Below are 21,946 nucleotides of genomic sequence, written 5' to 3'. Positions count from 1 at the left end.
AACTCTTAAACTATAATGTGGCTTGTCACGATAAGATTAATCCCCTGATAAAAAAGGGATAAGCCAAACACAACTGATAAACAAACACTAAGGTTAGTTCTTAGAGAAAGTCACTAACCTGGGCAACTGCTTTAAAGAATTTTCTCCAGGAGAGAAATCCAAGTTGCATTCTGGAGTAACATCTGTGGTCCACACTCATAACTGAGAATTAGGCAAGGGTTTGCAGCTGAATTCCCAGGGGCCATATCAAGACGGACTAGAAGCTTTCACTACAACACCATTCACCCCCTGCCTTTTTTTTCACCATCAGAAGAGCACAGTATTTCAGGTCTCCAAGGCACATATCACAAGTGACATAGTGTCTACGACACCAATTTAGAAAGATCTTTGGGAGAAAAAAATGCCACTCAGGAAGTGGTTTTAGAAAGAATGTAACCAAGTCTTTCTGGTCCTGATTTTGATCCGTCATGGCACAAATACTCACAAGCTGCTTGTCTGAACTGGTCACAGTGCTCTTGAGACCAGGTCAGATTAATTTGTGAGTCTGTCTGGTGTTTGTGGACGGCAAACCTTTGCACGGCTAACACCATAGTCTCCCTTCCTCTTCATCTGGTTGCTGTATGGATACATATGCCTTATTCTGATGAGTGAATCAGGAAAAAAAATTCCCATATTGCTAAAAGAAACAAACAAAAAAATGAAGTCTTCTGTGATGCGCTGCCAGCATCAGCCCAACCTCCTTCCTTTAGTTTTCATTCATTCAAAGGGTGTGAAAATGTAGACCGAGGGTGTTATGAAGTTTACTCTGCCTTATCAAAAGTGCTAATTAACCTTGAATCACAACTAGGAGGGAGAGTCTGATTCTAAGACAACACGTATTTGAACACCAACTACTTTAAAGCAATCATTACCATCCAAGGAATGAATACGCTAACTAGAAATTATTGCAACCTGGTCATTAAAGTGAGTTCCCTGAGAACTGCTAAAGGCAACACCGTGTTAGCCTATATATTCCTTTCGGAAAGTCTCTAGCAGGACTTGAGAACAAGTCCAGACCGGCTGTGCCCCAAAAGTCCTGCATGAAGTGCACCTATGGGCTCAGGGCAACAGCTCGGAGTTGGGGAATTCCTGGTGCCAACCACATTCTCTCCTGGAAAGGTGATCTTTCTGTTACTTAAATCCTGTAAGCATCAGAGCAGCCCAGAAGTTTTAGCTTATTCCCAGCTGGGATGGTGTTTGGTAGGAAACACAACAGCTGAAGAAGCCTGGGAACTCCTAAAGTCATCTGCACAAGAATATCTCTTCTGTGAGTTCCACCAATTGGAGGTTTAGCTGGGTTACCTCCCTTTGTTTTGTGAACACACATTTATACGACTAGGTAAACTTAACTTAAAACTTAATGGGAAGACTCTGGGAGGGCTCACACCAAGGAGTACTTCCCAGAACTTCTGCTGCCAGTGTCTGAAACAGAGCCACCCCCCGCCTCTGCAGGACACCCTCCAACATTAGCAGACATTGAGGAGCTGCCAGGGTTCCTATTGAATTTCCTGAACACAGTGGGCCAGCCAGTGGCCGTGGGGTCCAGAGTGGTGCACGAGGAGAGGGGATTAAGAGCGCTGCTTAAAGGAGCTCCAGAGACGGGGGCGAGCCGCGGCGATCAGCAAGGACCCCAGAGACGGGCATGAGACGCTAAGGCTGCTGCTGCCGCCACCAAGAAGCCTGTGTGCGAGCACAGGTCACTATCCACACCTCCCTTCCGGGGAGCCTGTGCAGCCCGCCACTGCCAGGGTCCCGGGGTCCAGAGACAACTTCCCCGGAAGAACGCACGGGGCACCTCAGGCCTCTGCCGCCGCAGGCTCGGCCCACACTCCATGCCTCTCCCTCCCCCCTGGCCTGAGTGAGCCAGAGCCCATGAATCAGCTGCTCCTTTAACCCTGTCCTGTCTGAGCGAAGAACAGACGCCCTCCGGTGACATACACGCAGAGGCAGGGCCAAATCCAAAGCTGAACCCTGGGAGCTGTGTGAACAAAGAAGAGAAAGGGAAATCTCTCCCAGCAGCCTCAGGAGCAGCGGATTAAACGTCCACAATCAACCTGATGTACCCTGCATCTGTGGAATACATGAATAGACAACGAATCATCCCAAATTGTGGAGGTGGACTTTGAGAGGAAGATTTATTATTTTTTCCCCTTTTCCTCTTTTTGTGATTTGAGCCGTGTGGATGAAAGGCTCTTGGTGCTGCAGCCAGGAGTTAGTGCTGTGCCTCTGAGGTGGGAGGGCCAACTTCAGGACACTGGTCAACAAAAGAACTCGCAGCTCCACATAATATCAAACGGTGAAAATCTCCCAGAGATCTCCATCTCAACACCAACACCCAGCTGCACTCAATGACCAGCAAGCTACAGTGCTGGACACCCTATGCCAAACAACTAGCAAGACAGGTACACAACCCCACCCATTAGCAGAGAGGCTGCCTAAAATCATAATAAGGCCACAGACACCCCAAAACACACCACCAGACGTGGACCTGCCCGCCAGAAAGACAAGATCCAGCCTCATCCACCAGAACACAAGCACTAGTCCCCTCCACCAGGAAGCCTACATGACCCACTGAACCAACTTTAGCCACTGGGGACAGACACCAAAAACAACAGTAACTACGAACCTGCAACCTGCAAAAAGAAGACCCTAAACACAGTAAGTTAAACAAAATGAGAAGACAGAAAAACACACAGCAGATGAAGGAGCAAGGTAAAAACCCAGCAGACCTAACAAACGAAGAGGAAATAGTCAGTCTACCTGAAAAAGAATTCAGAATAATGATAGTAAAGATGATCCAAAATCTTGGAAATAGAATGGAGAAAATACAAGAAACGTTTAACAAGGGCCTAGAAGAACTAAAGATGAAACAAACAAAGATGAACAACACAATAAATGAAATTAAAAATACTCTAGAGGGATCAATAGCAGAATAACTGAGGCAGAAGAATGGATAAGTGACCTGGAAGATAAAATAGTAGAAATAACTACTGCAGAGCAGAATAAAGAAAAAAGAATGAAAAGAACTGAGGACAGTCTCAGAGGCCTCTGGGACAACATTAAACACACCAACATTCGAATTATAGGGGTCCCAGAAGAGGAAGAGAAAAAGAAAGGGACTGAGAAAATATTTGAAGAGATTATAGTTGAAAACTTCTCTAATATTGGAAAGGAAATAGTTAATAAAGTCCAGGAAGCACAGAGAGTCCCATACAGGATAAATCCAAGGAGAAACACGCCAAGACACATATTAATTAAACAGTCAAAAATTAAATACAAAGAAAACATATTAAAAACAGCAAGGGAAAAACAACAAATAACACACAAGGGATCCCCATAAGGTTAACAACTGATCTGTCAGCAGAAACTCTGCAAGCCAGAAGGGACTGGCAGGACATATTTAAAGTGATGAAGGAGAAAAACCTACAACCAAGATTACTCTACCTAGCAAGGATCTCATTCAGATTTGATGTAGAAATTAAAACCTTTACAGACAAGCAAAAGCTGAGAGAGTTCAGCACCACAAAACCAGCTTTACAACAAATACTAAAGGAACTTCTCTAGGCAAGAAACACAAGACAAGGAAAAGACCTACAATAACAAACCCAAAACAATTAAGAGAATGGGAATAGGAACATACATATCGATAAGTACCTTAAATGTAAATGGATTAAATGCTCCCACCAAAAGACACAGACTGGCTGAATGGATACAAAAACAAGACCCATATATATGCTGTCTACAAGAGACCCACTTCAGACCTAGGGACACATACAGACTGAAAGTGAGGGGACGGAAAAAGATATTCCATGCAAATGGAAACTAAAAGAAAGCTGGAGTAGCAATTCTCATATCAGACAAAATAAACTTTAAAATAAAGACTATTACAAGAGACAAAGAAGGAAACTATATAATGATCAAGGGATTGATCCAAGAAGATATAACAATTGTAAATATTTATGCACCCAACATAGGAGCACCTCAATACATAAGGCAAGTACTAACAGCCATAAAAGGGGAATTCGACAGTAACACATTCATAGTAGGGGACTTTAACACCCCACTTTCACCAATGGACAGGTCACCCAAAATGAAAATAAATAAGGAAACACGAGCTTTAAATGATACATTAAACAAGATGGACTTAATTGATATTTATAGGACATTCCATCCAAAAACAACAGAATACACATATTTCTCGAATGCTCATGGAACATTCTCCAGGATAGATCATATCTTGGGTCACAAATCAAGCCTTGGTAAATTTAAGAAAATTGAAATTGTATCAAGTATCTTTTCCAACCACAACGCTATGAGACTAGATATCAATTACAGGAAAAGATCTGTAAAAAATACAAACACATGGAGGCTAAATAATACACTACTTATTAACGAAGTGATCACTGAAGAAATCAAAGAGGAAATCAAAAAATACCTAGAAACAAATGACAATGGAGACACGACGACCCAAAATCTATGCGATGCAGCAACAGCAATTCTAAGAGGGAAGTTTATAGCAATACAATCCTACCTTAAGAAACAGGAAACATCTCGAATAAACTACCTAACCTTGCACCTAAAGCAATTAGAGAAAGAAAAACAAAACAACCCCACAGTTAGCAGAAGGAAAGAAATCACAAAGATCAGATCAGAAATAAATGAAAAAGAAATAAAGGAAATGATAGCAAAGATCAATAAAACTAAAAGCTAGTTCTTTGAGAAGATAAAAAAAATTGATAAAACCATTAGCCAGACTCATCAAGAAAAAAAGGGAGAACACTCAAATCAACAGAATTAGAAATGAAAAAGGAAAAGTAACAGCTGACACTGCAGAAATACAAAAGATGATAAGAGATTACTACAAGCAACTCTATGCCAATAAAATGGACAACCTGGAAGAAATGGACAAATTCTTAGAAATGCGCAACCTGCCAAGAATGAATCAGGAAGAAATAGAAAATATGAACAGACCAACCACAAGCACTGAAATTGAAACTGTGATTCAAAATCTTCCAACAAACAAAAGTCCAGGACCAGATGGCTTCACAGGCGAATTCTATCAACCATTTAGAGAAGAGCTAACACCTATCCTTTTCAAACTCTTCCAAAATATAGCAGAGGGAGGAACACTCCCAAACTCATTCTACGAGGCCACCATCACCCTGATACCAAAGCCAGACAAGGATGTCACAAAGAAAGAAAACTACAGGCCAATATCACTGATGAACAGAGATGCAAAAATCCTCAACAAAATACTAGCAAACAGAATCCAACAGCACATTAAAAGGATCATACACCATGATCAAGTGGGGTTTATTCCAGGAATGCAAGGATTCTTCAATATACGCAAATCAATCAACGTGATACACCATATTAACAAACTGAAGGAGAAAAACCATATGATCATCTCAATAGATGCAAAGAAAGCTTTCGACAAAATTCAACACCCATTTATGATAAAAACCCAACAGAAAGTAGGCATAGAGGGAACTTTCCTCAACATAATAAAGGCCATATATGACAAACCCACAGCCAACATCGTCCTCAATGGTGAAAAACTGAAAGCATTTCCACTAAGATAAGGAACAAGACAAGGTTGCCCACTCTCACCACTCTTATTCAACATAGTTTTGGAAGTTTTAGCCACAGCAATCAGAGAAGAAAAGGAAATAAAAGGAATCAAAATCGGAAAAGAAGAAGTAAAGCTGTCACTGTTTGCAGATGACATGATACTATACATAGAGAATCCTAAAGATGCTACCAGAAAACTACTAGAGCTAATCAATGAATCTGGTAAAGTATCAGGATACAAAATGAATGCACAGAAATCTCTGGCATTCCTATACACTAATGATGAAAAATCTGAAAGTGAAATCAAGAAAACACTCCCATTTACCACTGCAACAAAAAGAATAAAATATCTAGGAATAAACCTACCTAAGGAGACAAAAGACCTGTATGCAGAAAATTATAAGACACTGATGAAAGAAATTAAAGATTATACAAATAGATGGAGAGATTTACCATGTTCTTGGATTGGAAGAATCAACATTGTGAAAATGACTCTACTACCCAAAGCAATCTACAGATTCAATGCAATCCCTATCAAACTACCAATGGCATTTTTCACAGAACTAGAACCAAAAATTTCACAATTTGTATGAAAACACAAAAGATCCCGAACAGCCAAAGCAATCTTGAGAACGAGAAACGGAGCTGGAGCAATCAGGCTCCCTGACTTCAGACTATACTACAAAGCTACAGCAATCAAGACAGTATGGTACTGGCACAAAAACAGAAATATAGACCAATGGAACAGGATAGAAAGCCCAGAGATAAACCCACGCACATATGGTCACCCTATCTTTGATAAAGGAGGCTGGAATGTACAGTGGAGAAAGGACAGCCTCTTCAATAAGTAGTGCTGGGAAAACTGGACAGCAACATGTAAAAGTATGAGATTAGAACACTCCCTAAAACCATACACAAAAATAAACTCAAAATGGATTAAAGACCTAAATGTAAGTCCAGACACCATCAAACTCTTAGAGGAAAACATAGGCAGAACACTCTATGACATAAATCACAGCAAGATCCTTTTTGACCCACCTCCTAGAGAAATGGAAATAAAAACAAAAATAAACAAATGGGACCTAATGAAACTTAAAAGCTTTTGCACAGCAAAGGAAACCATAAACAAGACCAAAAGACAACCTTCAGAATGGGAGAAAATATTTGCAAATGAAGCAACTAACAAAGGATTAATCTCCAAAATTTACAAGCAGCTCATGCAGCTCAACAGTAAAAAAACAAACAACCCAATCCAAAAATGGGCAGAAGACCTAAATAGACATTTCTCCAAAGAAGATACACAGTTTGCCAAAAGACACATGAAAGAATGTTCAACATCATTAATCAGTAGAGAAATGCAAATGAAAACTACAATGAGATATCACCTCACACCGGTCAGAATGGCCATCATCAAAAAATCTAGAAACATTAATAGCTGGAGAGGGTGTGGAGAAAAGGGAACACTCTTGCACTATTGGTGGTAATGGGAATTGGTACAGCCACTATGGAGAACAGTATGGAGGTTCCTTAAAAAACTACAAATAGAACTACCATATGACCCAGCAATCCCACTACTGGGCATATACCCTGAGAAAACCATAATTCAAAAAGATCATGTAGCAAAATGTTCATTGCAGCTCTATTTACAATAGCCAGGAGATGGACGAAACCTAAGTGTCCATCATCAGATGAATGGATAAAGAAGATGTGGCACATATATACAATGGAATATTACTCAGCCATAAAAAGAAACGAAATTGAGTTATTTGTAGTGAGGTGGATGGACCTAGAGTCTGTCATAAAGAGTGAAGTAAGTCAGAAAGAGAAAGACAAATACCATATGCTAACACATATATATGGAATCTAAGAAAAAAAAAAATGTCATGAAGAACCTAGGGGTAAGATGGAAATAAAGACACAGACTTACTAGAGAATGGACTTGAGGATATGGGGAGGGGAAGGGTAAGCTGGGACGAAGTGAGAGAGTGGCATGGACATATATACACTACCAAACGTAAGGTAGACAGCTAGTGGGAAGCAGCCGCATAGCACAGGGGATCAGCTCGGTGCTTTGTGACCACCTAGAGGGGTGGGATAGGGAGGGTGGGAGGGAGGGAGACGCAAGAGGGAAGAGATATGGGAACATATGTATATGTATAACTGATTCACTTTGTTATAAAGCAGAAACTAACACACCATTGTAAAGCAATTATACTCCAATAAAGGTGAAAAGAGAAAAAAACTTAATGGGAGCCTCTATTACTTTGTCCTTTGAATGGGAAAGGACCTCCCTTTATTTTGCAGGGAAACGTCCTGTCTCAGCTCCAGAAACGTCTATAGAATAATAGTAGTCAACATTTACTGAAGGATACCCATTGAGAGGCACTGTTCTAGGTACTCTACTTGTAATAACTGTTGAACCCTTATGGTTACTCTTGAGGCGGGTGCTATGATTGGTTCCAGTTCACAAATCATGAGAACAGTGCACAGAAAGGTTAAATAATTTACCCGAGGAAAAGAAGGAAAAGGAGATTAAAAAAGGAGGGGCAAGGTGATATTGACCTGCTTTGCTCAGACAACCGCTCTCACATGCCAATTCTTCCCTTGACTCCCTCTTCATCTTTGTTTTGGATCCCGGTGATCAATTTTTGTCTAAGCCTGTGATTTTCATTCAATCATAAGAGTAAAGCAACACAGACTGTGTACTCCTACCCAATGACAGTCCTGTAGTTAAAACGTGTTCTTTCAAGGGTCCTAGTTACTTTCTGAGAACAGAAGGGGTCAGTTTCACTCTCTGTTCTTCCCGCATTCTCTCCCTGAGGTCCTGTTGATGGATCCCTAAGTTCATGTTCCCTCACCCCCAAGATCCCAGAGAGCATCTGAGCACTCGTGGTTCAATGAGCAACGCTACTCACATGCTCGCTGCCCCCTTCCTGAAACAGCCTGTGCTGGGCTGGGTGTGGGTGCTCAGACCTGCCTCTGGCTGGGCTCAGGGACAGAGAACTGTGTGGGGCAGGAAGGATTCTCCTTCCTCTTGCAGCGGGGGGCTGAGATTAGGGCCCTCCCCGCCCCAGGAGAGGATCTGCCGTTACGGGAGAAACGTCAGAATTGTGATCTGGCTTAAGACTCATGAGAGATGGTTTTGATGCAATAATAAAATATTGGACCTAAATCATGTTCCCAAGTTTGTCACTTTAAAAAAACAAACACATGAATGTGAAAATGTTTGTGTAAGACTCTAAAAATAAATCTGCATATGGTTTTGCTTTTTCACCCAGATGTTGATATAGCACAAAATTATTTTTTGGAAAAAGGAACATAACTGCGTTTGGACATACGTGGGAGACTGAATAATGGCCCCCCCAAGATGTGCATGTCCTAATCCCTGAAACCTGTGAATATGTTACCTTACACAGTAAAAGGGACTTTGCAGATGTAATTATGTTAAGGATCTTGAGCTAGGGGGGATTATTCTGAATTATCTGGGGTGTCCTAGTGTACTCACAGGGGTCTTTATGAGTGGAAGGGAGAAGCAGAATGAGATACCCAGGGGAATGGCAACGTGAGAAGAACTCAATCCACTGTTGCTGGCTTTGAAGATGGATATAAAGGGCTACAAGCTAAGGAATGTTTCAAAAAGTAGGAAGGGCAAGGAAACAGATTTTCCTCTAAAACCTCCAGACAGAACGCAAGCTGCGGACCCCTTGATTTTAGCCCAGTGAAACCGATTTCAGATCTCTGACCTCCAGAACTGAAAGATAATAAATGTGTGTTGTTTTAAGCCACTAAGTTTATGGCCCTTTGTTACAGCAGCCAATTGGTTTCCAAGAGGAAACCAATACCGTGTATTTCAGTGTTACAGAGTCCACAATAGAATCCTTCCTACCAATGCCAGGAAAAACAAAAGGATTCCAGTCTGCTACCACCACCAATATTCTGTGGATACCAAAATTACACCACAGAAAGCAACAATAAAGAAGAAAAACTAGAGAATTTATGGAGTTCCGCCCTCCATTCACTGACAAGCCTCGATCTTCACCCTGACCACTTATGAGTATTTGCAGGTGAACATCATGAATTTGCATTTTACATTAAATGGCTTGAATTTCTGAGTCTTGGAGGGACAGAAGTTCAGCAAGGAATTTATGTGCTGACACTTGTAATCAAGCTGAAGTTTCACTTGCTTTAACAAACAGAGCCTTAATTTGTGTATGATTCTGCCGGCCCACAGCCTGCCTCCATCTTACACTTTCTAACAGGTATTTTCCCAGACACCTAAAAGACAGTGCCGCCTCTGAAGCGATTGTAGCATCTGCAAATATGCATTCTCCTGGTGCAGACCAGCTAGAACCAGTGAGAATTCCCACAAAGGTACACAGCTTCTTGGGACAGTGACAAGGCCTGAGTGTGGACTTGCAAAGAAGAGGGGGTGGTGAAAGGAAAAACGACCCCTTTTCCTGTTCTATTTGGGAAATTTACTCTGGGTGAGTGACTTGGGGAAATAAAATGGAGTGCTTCCTATAAAAATGATGGAGGCCTTGATTCTGCACTGTTTGTATCTCTGATGAGATAGAAGCTAGATTAGAGATCCCTACTTTTATTCAAGTGTCTAATAAAGTTGGAAATTAGTGATGGCAGTGATGATGAGCTTTTCTGTAAGGCTGGCACTGTGCTAAGCATTGAACACAGAGAGTCAGTCTAATTTTAAAACAATCCCACAGCAGTGGGCACTGCTGATAGTCCCATTTTACAGACAAGGACACTGAGGCTCGCTTGGGTTAAAGTCACAGAGGTAGTGACTGAAAGAGGCAGGATTTGAACCCAGGTCAGAGTTTGACCATTAAACATCACTCCAGGCTCTAGGTCCAGGCAGGTCATTGCACTGAATAGATGGAGTGGCCACAGTGAGCATGACCAGCTGAAGAGTGCATGTCCCTCTGTAGGGAGGAGTCAGCACAAAGCCCCAGGGCACCTATGCCAGGCAAGAATGTGGGCCCAGTGTGGCCAGAGCTCCTGAGTTTCCAAGAGATACTAACCAATCTGCATGTTTATGTGTAAACCTCCCTGTTTTGTATATGGGTTCCACATTTTCAAAGACACTGGCTAGGCCAAATCAGTGCCCAGGCAGACCACCCGTTTGCAATCTCTCCACTAAGCTGCACTGTGGACTTCCCAGTTCTTACTGCGACTCACACTCTTCTCTTTGTAAAGGGCAAGGTCCACGTACCTGCACAATCTCGAGCATTTCTGCCTTGCTGATGTAGCCATTTCCATCCAGGTCATACATGCTGAAGGCCCATTTCAGCTTCTGCTCCAGCTTCCCCCTTGACGTTACGCTCAGGGCTATGATAAATTCTCTAAAGTCTATTGTCCCATCTCCATTGGCATCGAAGGTGCGAAAGACGTGCTCTGCAAATTTGGAAGCATCCCCATAAGGGAAAAAGTTCCCGTAAATTTTCTTAAACTCCTCCATTGACAAATGTCCACTGGGGCAGTCTCTCAAGAAGCCTTTATACCATTCCTGGATCTCGTGCTCTGTAAAATCTGTGCTTTCCAGCAAGTCCTGCATGACCTCCGGGCGCAGCTTGCTGTTCTGTTTCCCCATCTTGGCAGCAAGACTTCAGCTGCAGATAAAAAAGAATATAGTATGTATAGTTTTTTAAACCTGTTCTTTAGAGGCACATTTTACAATCTGTGATTGTTCCTCTGGGAAAAAGAAATAAACTGTTAGTCCAATAACATTGTCTAGGGTTTTCCAACATTCTGGTCAGCCAGACAAAATGCTGAAAGACGGGCAGGCAGAAGATGCACGGCAGAACACTATCACGGACCAGAAAACTGATATTTCTTCTACACAGAGCCACCCTAAAAACAGGAGATTTATAATGAAAAAGAGACAGAAGGAAAGAGAGAGAGAGAATTAATTGGTTACTTAGTTCTGCCTTATCTATTTGCAAGAGGTTAAACCTGGCTTTAAAAAGACTGGGGTTCTAACACCCAATCCAAGTATTAGCAGGGAGAATTAAAGGAAAGGAACAAAAGAGAGCGAGCAAAAGAGATAATTTCGCACGTTTTAGACAACTGCAAATAAAGTGCTTGGGTACCTTCTGAATATTATAAACACAGACATGAGCAAGGAAAATAGAAACCCATTTAATTCCATTAAATGCCACCAAGCTTGGTCAGTTGTTTAAATCCGAAGTCAAATCACTGTCAACATTGCGTTAGATGGTAAAGATGATGTTTCATAAAGTTGTTTATGTCCTATGATTGTGGCTTATGAAATGGGCCAAATTTTCCTTTTTAAAATACAAATAACTTCATATTTTCTTATCATAATAGTAGCACATCCATAGTAAAATAGTTAAACAACACAGTGATGCATGAAGACAAAGTTAGCATCATTTCAAACATTAACACTTAAGAGATAACCACCACCAGCATTTCGGTGTGTGTCCTTCTAGATTTTTTGTATGTGCCCTTATCTAAATATGCTATTAATAAATGTTTAATACATTTACATTTAATATATTTACATTTTAATACATTTACATTTCAAAAAACAAGAATATATACCCTTTGTTACATATTTTAAAACTTAATATAATGGGGGGAATAAAAGGCAACTTTTATTAGATGGGGAAAAAACCTGTAATTATCATCTTCCCACTCACAGAGCTATTCAACATTAACCGAGTGCCATATACCAGGTATGTTTCTAGCGCTGCGAATGCAAAGAGTAAGATGTGTCCCCTCCTCCTTAAGGGGTACCCAGTTGTGTATTTATGGAGGTGGTAGTGGCAGTAAGAGGACAACACAATAAAAATTCAAAACATGGTATCAGGGGAATGGACATGGTGCAGTGAGAGTACATAGAAAGGACACTCAAGCCAAAAGGGAACATGGGTGCTATCAGGGAAGCTTTCTTGGAGGAGGTGATATCTGAGCTTAGTTCTCATGTCCAAAGTCTTATGATTTAAGCATGGTTAAGATAAATCCCTTTTAATAAAGGGGCTCTGCACTTATATTTTACATTTTTCTTGTATTGGAAACATAGAATATATAAAAGATAACACATCCCCATTTTAATAATGATTCCCAGTTTCTTTGAGATTTTCACTTTGTGGTGTTTGTTTATGTCTGCCTCCCTCCCACTGCAGGGTGAGCTCCTTGAGATGGAGTCTTGTTGAAGTTACTTTGTCTCTCTAGGGCCCATCACAAATAACATTGGGTGAGTTAATGAATGAAGAAACAACTGATAGACAGATAAATTATTACAATGTGGAAATATGCAATAATCTTCTTGGAAAAGGAGTCTTTCTGCCCCAAAGATGAGGCCCTGGCTTTCATACGGTTATTTGAGACACTAATCGTATTTGGTAGTTAAGACTTGGTCTTGGGGTCTCTTTTGCCTGCTAATTTTATTGAGATCTAATTGTCACAGAGCACCGCATAAGTTTGAGGTATATGACATAAGACCTGATATATGTATATATTGGGAAATGATCACCAGAATAAGTCTAGTTAACATCCATCACCTAACATAGCTACAGAATTTGTTTCTTCTGATGAGAACTTTTAAGATCTATTCTCTTAGTAACTTTTAAATATACAACACAATATTGTTAACTATAGTCACCATGCTGTACACTGCATCCCCAGAACTTATGTATCCTACACTGTAACTGGAAGTTTGTACTTGCTGACCACCTTCACTCAATTCCCCCTCCCCCCGCCTTGGGATCTCTTAGATTGAATTGCCTGTGTACCTGTCTGCTGCCCCCACTAAAAATAAACTTCTTGAGGGCAGGGCTTGCATCTCACACTGCTCAAATTCTTTGTTATATCCACAGTTCAGGAAATGACAAACATCTTTATTAGTTGCCAAGTTGATTGCTTTTGTTTTCTGAGTTCTCACTGAAGGCAGAACCGGCCCACTCTGGCTCTGAGGCAGGCACCCCCCGAAGGGTAGCGTGACAGAGCTTCCTCCCTATTAGCAGGACCAACAGTTGCCCGTGAGAATTTATTTACTTTCAAAGGTGCCCCTTTATGCAGAATCAGGCAAATACCATTTTATGCAAGAGCAAAATTAAACTACAACTCCAAGCAGAGCACAAACAATTTATAAATTGAACCTTTCAATAACTTTCACTTCCCTCTCGTGTCCCGTTTTTTTTTTTTTCTCCTGGAGGAAAAAAAGAAAAGTTGGACAGGCTGGTTTCTATTAGAATTTTAAAACTGTCATTTAGTTGCTAAGTTGGCAATTTGCCTGAGGCAAGAATTCAGAAACATGAGGTAATACATAATACATGGATTTACAGAGCTCCGAAACATTTGCTGGAATTTACAAGTAATTTTGAGTTTTCCTTTTGGTGAGTTCTTTAGAGGATAGCCCTTTGGTGTGGTATTCAATCAAATCACTGTTAGAATACTTTGATTCCGTGCAAATTACCGAGTGCAAGGCCTTGGGAAAAAAAATGCCACTTTGATATTTAAATCCACTCTCTTAAAGAATGATTTATTTCCCAGGATATATAAAAAACTGTTTCTTCAAAACCGAACTGAAGCTCCCTTCCCAACATTTAAAAAGTGCTTCTCATTTATTAGCTGTTTTTGCCCTAGAAACAAATGGCCTCAACATTTTGGCTAAGACTCCCACTGAGACTGATCTGTGTGCAGCTATTTTTCCGGTAAACAGTAATTAAACCACATTTACAAATTCATTAGCACAGACAGGCCATAACACAAACAAGGCAGAAGAGCATGGAATAAGTTATCTGGGAAGCGGGTGTTTGCAATTTAGTCCAGAACTTGTTTCTGTAGATAACTACACACACTTTACTAAGTATGATGTCTGAACTTGAGAAAACCATCTGGACTTGGTTAGGCTGTATGACAGAAATCTCCGGGGACACAGGACAGCATTTCATTCTTTGAGGGAGGAAGGGAAAGATAGAAAAATGCCTGACAATACCTTTTTTTCTTTGGAAGATGGGAATTTCTGCTGTTTGAGTTGAAGGGGGGGAAAAAATAACATTAAGGGAAACGCTACATTAATTAGCAGTCAAGAAAACAAATCATCTGGAGACAGAAGTTGCACCTCAGGTCACATCCTTTTAATCACTCCATATCTGGTCATTGAAACCTTTATCTTGTGCCGGTAGAACACAATGAGGAAAACTCAGGCCATGGAATAAAAATGCTTTTGGGTTCAAAGCCTGGCTTTACCATTGACTAGCTCTCAGGTAATTCACTTAATTTCTTGGTGCACCTCAGTCTTCTCATCTGTGACATGAGTTCAGTTGTACAAGCTCGTGTCTCACTGATTCTACGTGAGAATTAAACGAGACAGTCACATACGTAAAGCTCTGGCACTGAGTCGAGGCCAGAGGCTGCGGTCAGTGAAAACTGCCTCTTATTCTCCACGGCACTTCATACATTATTCTGTCGAACCTTCACAGCAACCCTGACTGACGGCAGGGTAGCTTTCGCCATTTCCTAAGCGAAAGAAAGGAAGGCAGGCAGGCAGGAAGGAAGGAAACTCTGAGAGGCAAAGTGACTTGTCTCAAGTTCCACAGCTTTTGAATGAGAGAGCCAAGTGGGAAGCTTGATTTGCATGGGGCTGTCTACTGCTTTTTTTTTCACTACGCCCTACTAGCTTCACAGACAAGCACACGTAGAAATTAAGACAACAGCTCCACACGAAGTCAGAAAGAAGCAGTTAGAGGGAAGAGACGACCCCTATTAGAGCTCACCCATTCTACAGATATGGGCTAAGCGTCTACCAGGAGGGAGGCAAGGCTCAAGACACCGGGAAGTCAGCAGGGAACAAACAGGCAAAGCTCCTGTTCTCATGCAGCTTACAGCCTAGTGGCAAGAGACAGACAATAAATAAGTGAAATGTTAGAAGGAGATGCGTGCCATGGAGAAAAGTAAGGTGAGTGGGGGAATGCCAGGAACGGGTGGGTGGGTGTTGACGTTTTAAATAAAAAGCCAGGGAAGGCCCTGTTAAGAAAGTGACCTTTGTAAAAGACCAGAGAGGCAAGGAGGTAGCCATGGAGATGACTGAGAGAAGACTATTCCAGGCCACAGCAGATGAGAAGGGTCTACACGGGGAATATGCTCAGCACGCCCAAGGACAGGGCTGGAGCATGGGTGCGAGGAAAGGAAGGAGATGAGATCAGAAGAGTAATGAGGACCAGAATGTGGGACCAGGAAGTAACTGGCTTGTACTCTGAGGGAGAGGCAGCCACTGCAGGATTTTTAGCAGAGAAATGATAGGAGTGATTTATATTCTAACAGGATCACTCTGGCTGCTGTGTTGAGAGAAAGCTAAAGAAAGGTAAGAGCAGCAGTGAGAAGACCAGTTAGGAGGCCACCGCAGTGACCCAGGCAAGAGATGACAGCAACCCAGGCAAGAGATGGTGCAACCAAGGTAGCAGTGGAGGATGTGAGACTTAGTGGGATTCTGGACACAGCTTGAAGGTATAGTCAGTAGGATTAGTTGCCGGTTCAGCTGTAGGGTGTGAAAAAAAAGACGAACAGTAAAGGATGAAGTTGACATTTACTGAAATAAGAAAAATGCAGGAGAGGCAGGGGGCATGGGTATCAGTGCTAAGTTAGTTGTGCATGTGTTAGTTCTGATATGCTTATCATACATTTGATTGGAGATGTTGAGCAGGTAGTTGGATGTGTCTAAAGTTAGAGAAAGAGGTCCAGGGAGGCAATATAAATTTGGGAGTCATCAGAAGATAGATTATCTTTATAGCAAAAGACAGGATGAGAATGCCAAGGAAGTGAATGTGGATGGAAGAGAGAAGGGGATAAGGACTGAGCCCTCCGTCGCCCTGCCGTTTAGAATCTGAAAGAGGAGAAGGAACCAGCTGGGGAGGATGACGGGGATGGGCAGCGAGGGGGCAGGAAGATACAGAGACTGAAAGTGTGCCCACTCCGTCGTGTGTCCTTCATGCCAGCTCGAGGGGGCACATGGAAGTGCTCAAAGCAGCGGCACGGTGAGGACTGAGGCTCTTGGTTTCCTCTCTGAATCTTGTGCTCACTCCCCCACCCCAGCCTCTCCCGTCTCCGTAAAGGACATCAGCTTCCACCCAGCTGTTCACTCCAAACCCCTGGGACTCACCTATGATTCCTTGCACTTTTGTTAGATAAAAGACAGCAGGTGCTGTCTAAACTTGTCTCTGTCTCTAAAATTGGTCTCAGATACACTCATTCTCACCATCTCCACTGTCATACCTCAGCCTGAACCATCATCGCCTCCTTCCTGAATGTCTACAACGCCCTCCTCGCTGGCTTCTCACTCTTGACTCTTGTTTTCCTTCTCCCTACCTGGCCCCGATCTGCTCTCCACTCAGCGCCCCAGAATGACCTTTAAAAAACACAAAACAGACCAGGTCACTCCTCTGCTTAAAGCTCCATATGGGCTTCCTAACACACTGAGAAGAAAATCCAGACTCCCTCCTTGGGCCCACAAGCCTCTGTGGAAGCTGGCCCTGGCCATCCCTGACTTCTCAGGCCCCCTGCCCACGTACCCTGGCCTCCTGCACGCTCCAGCTTTTACCTCTTAAGGGCTTCTGCTTCAGGGTGTTGAAGAATACTTTTAAATAGCAATTCGGTCCTCACCCTTTAGTTTAAATACCCCGTAAGATCTACCTACCTATCTATCTACTATAAAATATATATAACATATATCATATACAATATATATTAATTTTTGCTGAATCTCAACTGCATTTCATCAAATGAAATACACGTGGTATTCTATTAAACGTCAGCATTCTGTTACTCAGTAGTTTAATCTGAGCTGGGCAATGTGAAATTTCCCAACTTATTTTGGGAAATATAAGTCACATCCAGTCGCTCCGTGTCCAAAAAATAAATCTGGGGTTAATAATGACCACGGATGAAAAAGGAAAAATATACAAGACACCAAACCACCAACAAAGAACCATGCACAGGAATCTAAACTATGAAGTTAACTTTCCATCTAAAAAGAACTAAAAAAGGAATAGCTCCTAAAAATGATGCCACAGGGAAAGGAAATGGTGAGTAGGGAACAACCTTTTGGAATGCATGTGCTCCCTTCTTTATATTTTGTACCTGTGGATTGGAAAGAGCTGCATTTCATTTCTGTGATTCCCCATAAGGTTCTAAAACTCTGTGAGTTAATTCTTCAATGCCCAGAGTTAGATTTTCCAGGAAAAAATCCATAACTTACCCTGGACAGCCTGGTTAACCTCAGAGGAAGTCTCAATGCAAAGTGCACTGAGGTCTCCTAAAATGGAATAGACAAGAAGCTAGCAGCTAAAGTCACGTTTAGCTGCAACAAGGAACACAGAGCCCACAGTGGTTTCCGAAAGAGGCCGGGTTAATTAAAACGTTTGCCTGTTTGGAACATGTAACCTTGTCCTCTAAGAGTTGCTTTGAATTTTCAACCAACGGAATGTCTAAATTATGAAAACATAACTGAAAAAAGGTTCCTAAAATGTAAGGAAGAAAATGATAAAAGTTATAGGTTAATGGGAGGAAGCATTCATTTACCATCACTGGGACATCAGATGTTTTAGCCATCTGAATTTTACAGGTGGCTAAAATCCAGCAAATTCGTTTCACGGTCAGTTGTCCTTAATTCTCACTGAAAAAAAAAAATGACTAAATAAAAACCTGAAGAGCACAGTGTTTCAGAAATTTCTCTTCAGTGGAACTTTCCTCTCAGTGGAAGTCTGAAAGGAGACCATGTATATAAACTGGCATATTTACATATAGTGGGGAAATTAGGAAATGAAACACAGTGGTGCATAGAGGGGAAAAAAATTAAAATATTACCGAGGGAGAACTGAAGTTATGTAATAATCTCGCTAACTTAGTTGCCTCGACCAAAGAATGTTCTCTCCTCCAGCCTCTGGTAAGATGAGCTCATATAAGGGAGCAAAATGTGCTCCCTACCTCCTCATGTGGATCACAAAACGGCTTTGCTGGGGCTGCTTGAACTATGTCACAAAGCCACTGCTTGCAGGGAGGCCTTCTTCCCAATGAGGACTGGGTGTTCGGACCCATGTCTCCTGATTGCGGGGTCATACCTGTGCTCCTGGTCACAGCCCTGCACTCATTCCCCCTGCAGAGAGGTGATGGGGTTTGAGATGAGAACTTAACGGTACAAAATACATAGGGAGCAGAAAGCTCTCTAGAAACAAATCCACTCTGCCTTCTGCCTTCCGCGGGCTCTGAGATAAAGCCCGGGAAACCCATCTGGTCTTCCCAGGGTGAGTAGGGCTTATGGTCTCTCAAATATCTGGGCCCTTGTTCTACAGAGCCTGAAGTTCAGACTGAGAGGGCCTGGCTTTGGGCTCTTTTCCAAGTTTTATTTTTCCATAAAAAATAAAGTACAACCCATATTACTGCCAATAAAACATATATTTCTGATAGACTCTGAAGAGAACATTATCCAACAACAACCCTTTCCTTTGTTTCCCAAAATGGAAATGATTATTTTTAGTTTTGCTGACTGCCAAAGTGCTACATTATCATTACTATAAAAAATGTAAGTAGTAAAGGGATATCGAAACTAGAATGTGAACACCCTCGCTCTGATCCAGTAGTACTCCATAAGAAATAACCACTATTAACAGTTTTATATATGCATATATATGTATATATATATATATATACATATATTAGACATTTAAATGCACATATATGAAATCTGTACACTCTAACCATGAAGAGGATCATTTTCACTTAAAAGTATATCGTGGGCATTCTTCCATGTTATACATATGGATGTATCTCATCTTTTCAAATTGCTGAATTTTGATTGATTGATTGATTCAACAGACAGTATTGAGCACTGACCTTGGGCCAAGCACTGAATTGGGTAGCTGACAGAATAATTAGTGACGTGAAGCTTACAGCCCATTGCATGACATTTATTTAACTAATCCCCCTTGAAGGCAATTTCGGTTGATTCCACTTTTCTTTCATTCCCTTGGCATCTACCTTAGTCATGGTTCCTGGATTCCTTCGGCAGTATTTATTACAAACATGTTCTTGATGTCTTTGACAAGTACCATGATCTCTAGACTCTCCCTTATAAATTCTCCAACAAGCCATTTTCCTCTAGAGCCTTTATATGCTAACCGTGCATTTTGTAAGAGTTTATACACCAGCTAGGATTAGAACTGAATTAGAATTGAAATTGGACTTGGAATTGCACACCACCCCCTCTGCCTGTGTCACAGGCACACACACGCAAATTTGGCATTAGCTATTTCTAGTACCTAGGAGGCCATGTCCACCCTGTCACTACTGCCACCACGTGAATGTCCCCTCTCTCATTTCAGCCTGAAGAGCTATTTTACCCAAACAGCACTCTAAATCCTCTATGGCTTAATACTCAACTCCTGACTTTTCATGCCCACTCCTTTCCCCCCACTTCAAGTCTAGCTAATGGCTGACTCCCACGCCCCACCCACTCCTAGACTGCTGGCAATTGGAGGTGAACTTACATTGCATGCTTCAAGTGCCCTTAAGTTAAGTGGCCTTGAGTAAATGGACAGGGGTCATACTAAACTACATGCAGAAACTACAAAGCTGATCCAGAGAAAGAAATTGTTGGAGTGCCTGAAGTCAAGGTCTTCGGATGAAGTGTATGTGTCCCCTTGCCATCAGTGCACGTGGCCATCAGGCCACTGCCTCAGAGCTGCCTGTCTGGGCCGCCTCGTGGCAGATGCTAGGTCAGGGCCAGCTGCAGGGAGGGAAAGAAGGGGAAGCTCTGAGGGCCCTCAACCATTCTCCAGGGCTGCCACAGGCTAAGACCCTACCTTGGCTGACTTCCATGGAATTCCTATTTTGATAAATTTCTGCTTAGCTAAATGTACTAAATATTCTCTTAGTTATTTATTTATTTGGCCATGCTGTGCAGCATGTGGGATCTCAGTTCCCCGAGCAGGGATCGAACCCGTGCCCCCTGCGGTGGAAGTGTGGAGTCCTAACCACTGGACCACACGGGAAGTCCAATATTCTCTTATTTAAAAGACAGGAAGTACTACTTTGGGTTTTGATAAAATTGTAAAGCAGAAGAGTGAGCCATCATGGACTCAGGAGGGCAAATAGATCAGCTATGGGGATCCAGGCCTCATCATGTAATTAGCAGCCAGAGAGGCACAAGAGAAGCTCAAATGTCCATTTTTAGACATTCTCCAGGGGCCACAAATGCATTTAGCTAATTGATACAAGCCCCTCCACAGAGTCTAAGAATAGTTTATAATTCTTTTTTATTTATTCAGCAAGCATGTGCTTAACATCTACTGTTTCCTGGCTTAAAATGAGTATTCCTACAAAAATAGCATCCTACATAAGATAGAGAAAGGAAGGGAGGGAGTCTGGTATTCTGGTTGCAGCTCAGAGTACTTTCATTAGTATTTTATTTTTACAATTTTTTGCAGTTTTGTTGGTGAGAGGGATATTATATCTTGGTTTTACTCCACGGGGCTTAAGAAGCTAACCATCATGACAAATTCATGCAGCTCGTGGTCCCAGGGGAGGAGCGTGGGAACCACCCTCCCACTCTCATCCCGTCCACATCTCTGGCTGGATCACTTCTGGTATTCGAATGCTTCTGTTGGAAGGTGGTGATCAATCAATCTCTATCCTGGCCAATGTGGCTAAAATATTAACGTTTATCCATCAAGCTTAATGTACAAGTCAGAAGTACAATAATTGGCTGACAAGGAGAGACTGTGAAGTAACTTCTTTTAACCTCTTGCGCCTTTTGTGTCCTCCAGCCAGGCGTGTGGAAAGAGAATTGGACTTGGTAGCAAAGGAACTGAATTAAAGTCCTTATTATAATACACTGTTATGTGACCTTGGGAAAGTCATTTGACCTCTCTAAGGATCTCATTCTTCTACAGTAAAATAGACGTAGTAACACCTCTCTCATGGGGCTGTTTGGTGAGAAAACAGGAAATGAGAAAAAGGAATCCCGATGAGTGAGGGAAAACTCAGTATTGTGTCTGGCATCTAGCAGGTGCTCAGTAAACACTGACTATTAATCTGAATGAGATAAGGATTCAGTTTGGTGGGTTGCTTACAAAGATGAGCCCTCCAGAGTCATCCCGCTTTTTTCCATGAAGAATTAGAACAAGAGCAAGAATGTGACATTAGAGAAAGAAAGAGAACCACTGTTAGCTTCCTGCCTGACTCCCCCCTTGGATCACTTGCCAGATGTGAAAGACATTTGTGGGTTTGCACCCAGAGAGGACTCCTGCCAGACCCCTGGTTGAATGTTTTCCTTGCATAGAAGGCATTATTTTAACCAGAAATT

The 21,946-nt window shown here is 41.9% G+C and overlaps 1 protein-coding gene across 12 annotated transcripts in view; it reads right to left on the bottom strand.

The window, feature by feature from the left end:
- The window catches only part of NCALD (neurocalcin delta), a 430,559-nt gene that overhangs the window by 10,723 nt on the left and 397,890 nt on the right, over window positions 1-21,946 (bottom strand). For all 12 annotated transcript variants that reach the window (XM_079901525.1, XM_079901524.1, XM_079901530.1 and 9 more), the window contains one exon: window positions 10,838-11,234. In XM_079901525.1, coding sequence (XP_079757651.1) covers window positions 10,838-11,215 — 378 coding nt within the window. In that variant the 5' untranslated portion in view covers window positions 11,216-11,234. The remainder of the gene's footprint in view (window positions 1-10,837; window positions 11,235-21,946) is intronic.

The sequence above is a fragment of the Stenella coeruleoalba genome (assembly GCF_951394435.1).
Source record: "Stenella coeruleoalba genome assembly, chromosome: 17".
NCBI classification, from domain to species: domain Eukaryota; kingdom Metazoa; phylum Chordata; class Mammalia; order Artiodactyla; family Delphinidae; genus Stenella; species Stenella coeruleoalba.
The sequence above is the reverse complement of the archived record's forward strand: the minus strand, read 5'-3'. Positions and strand labels throughout refer to the sequence as shown.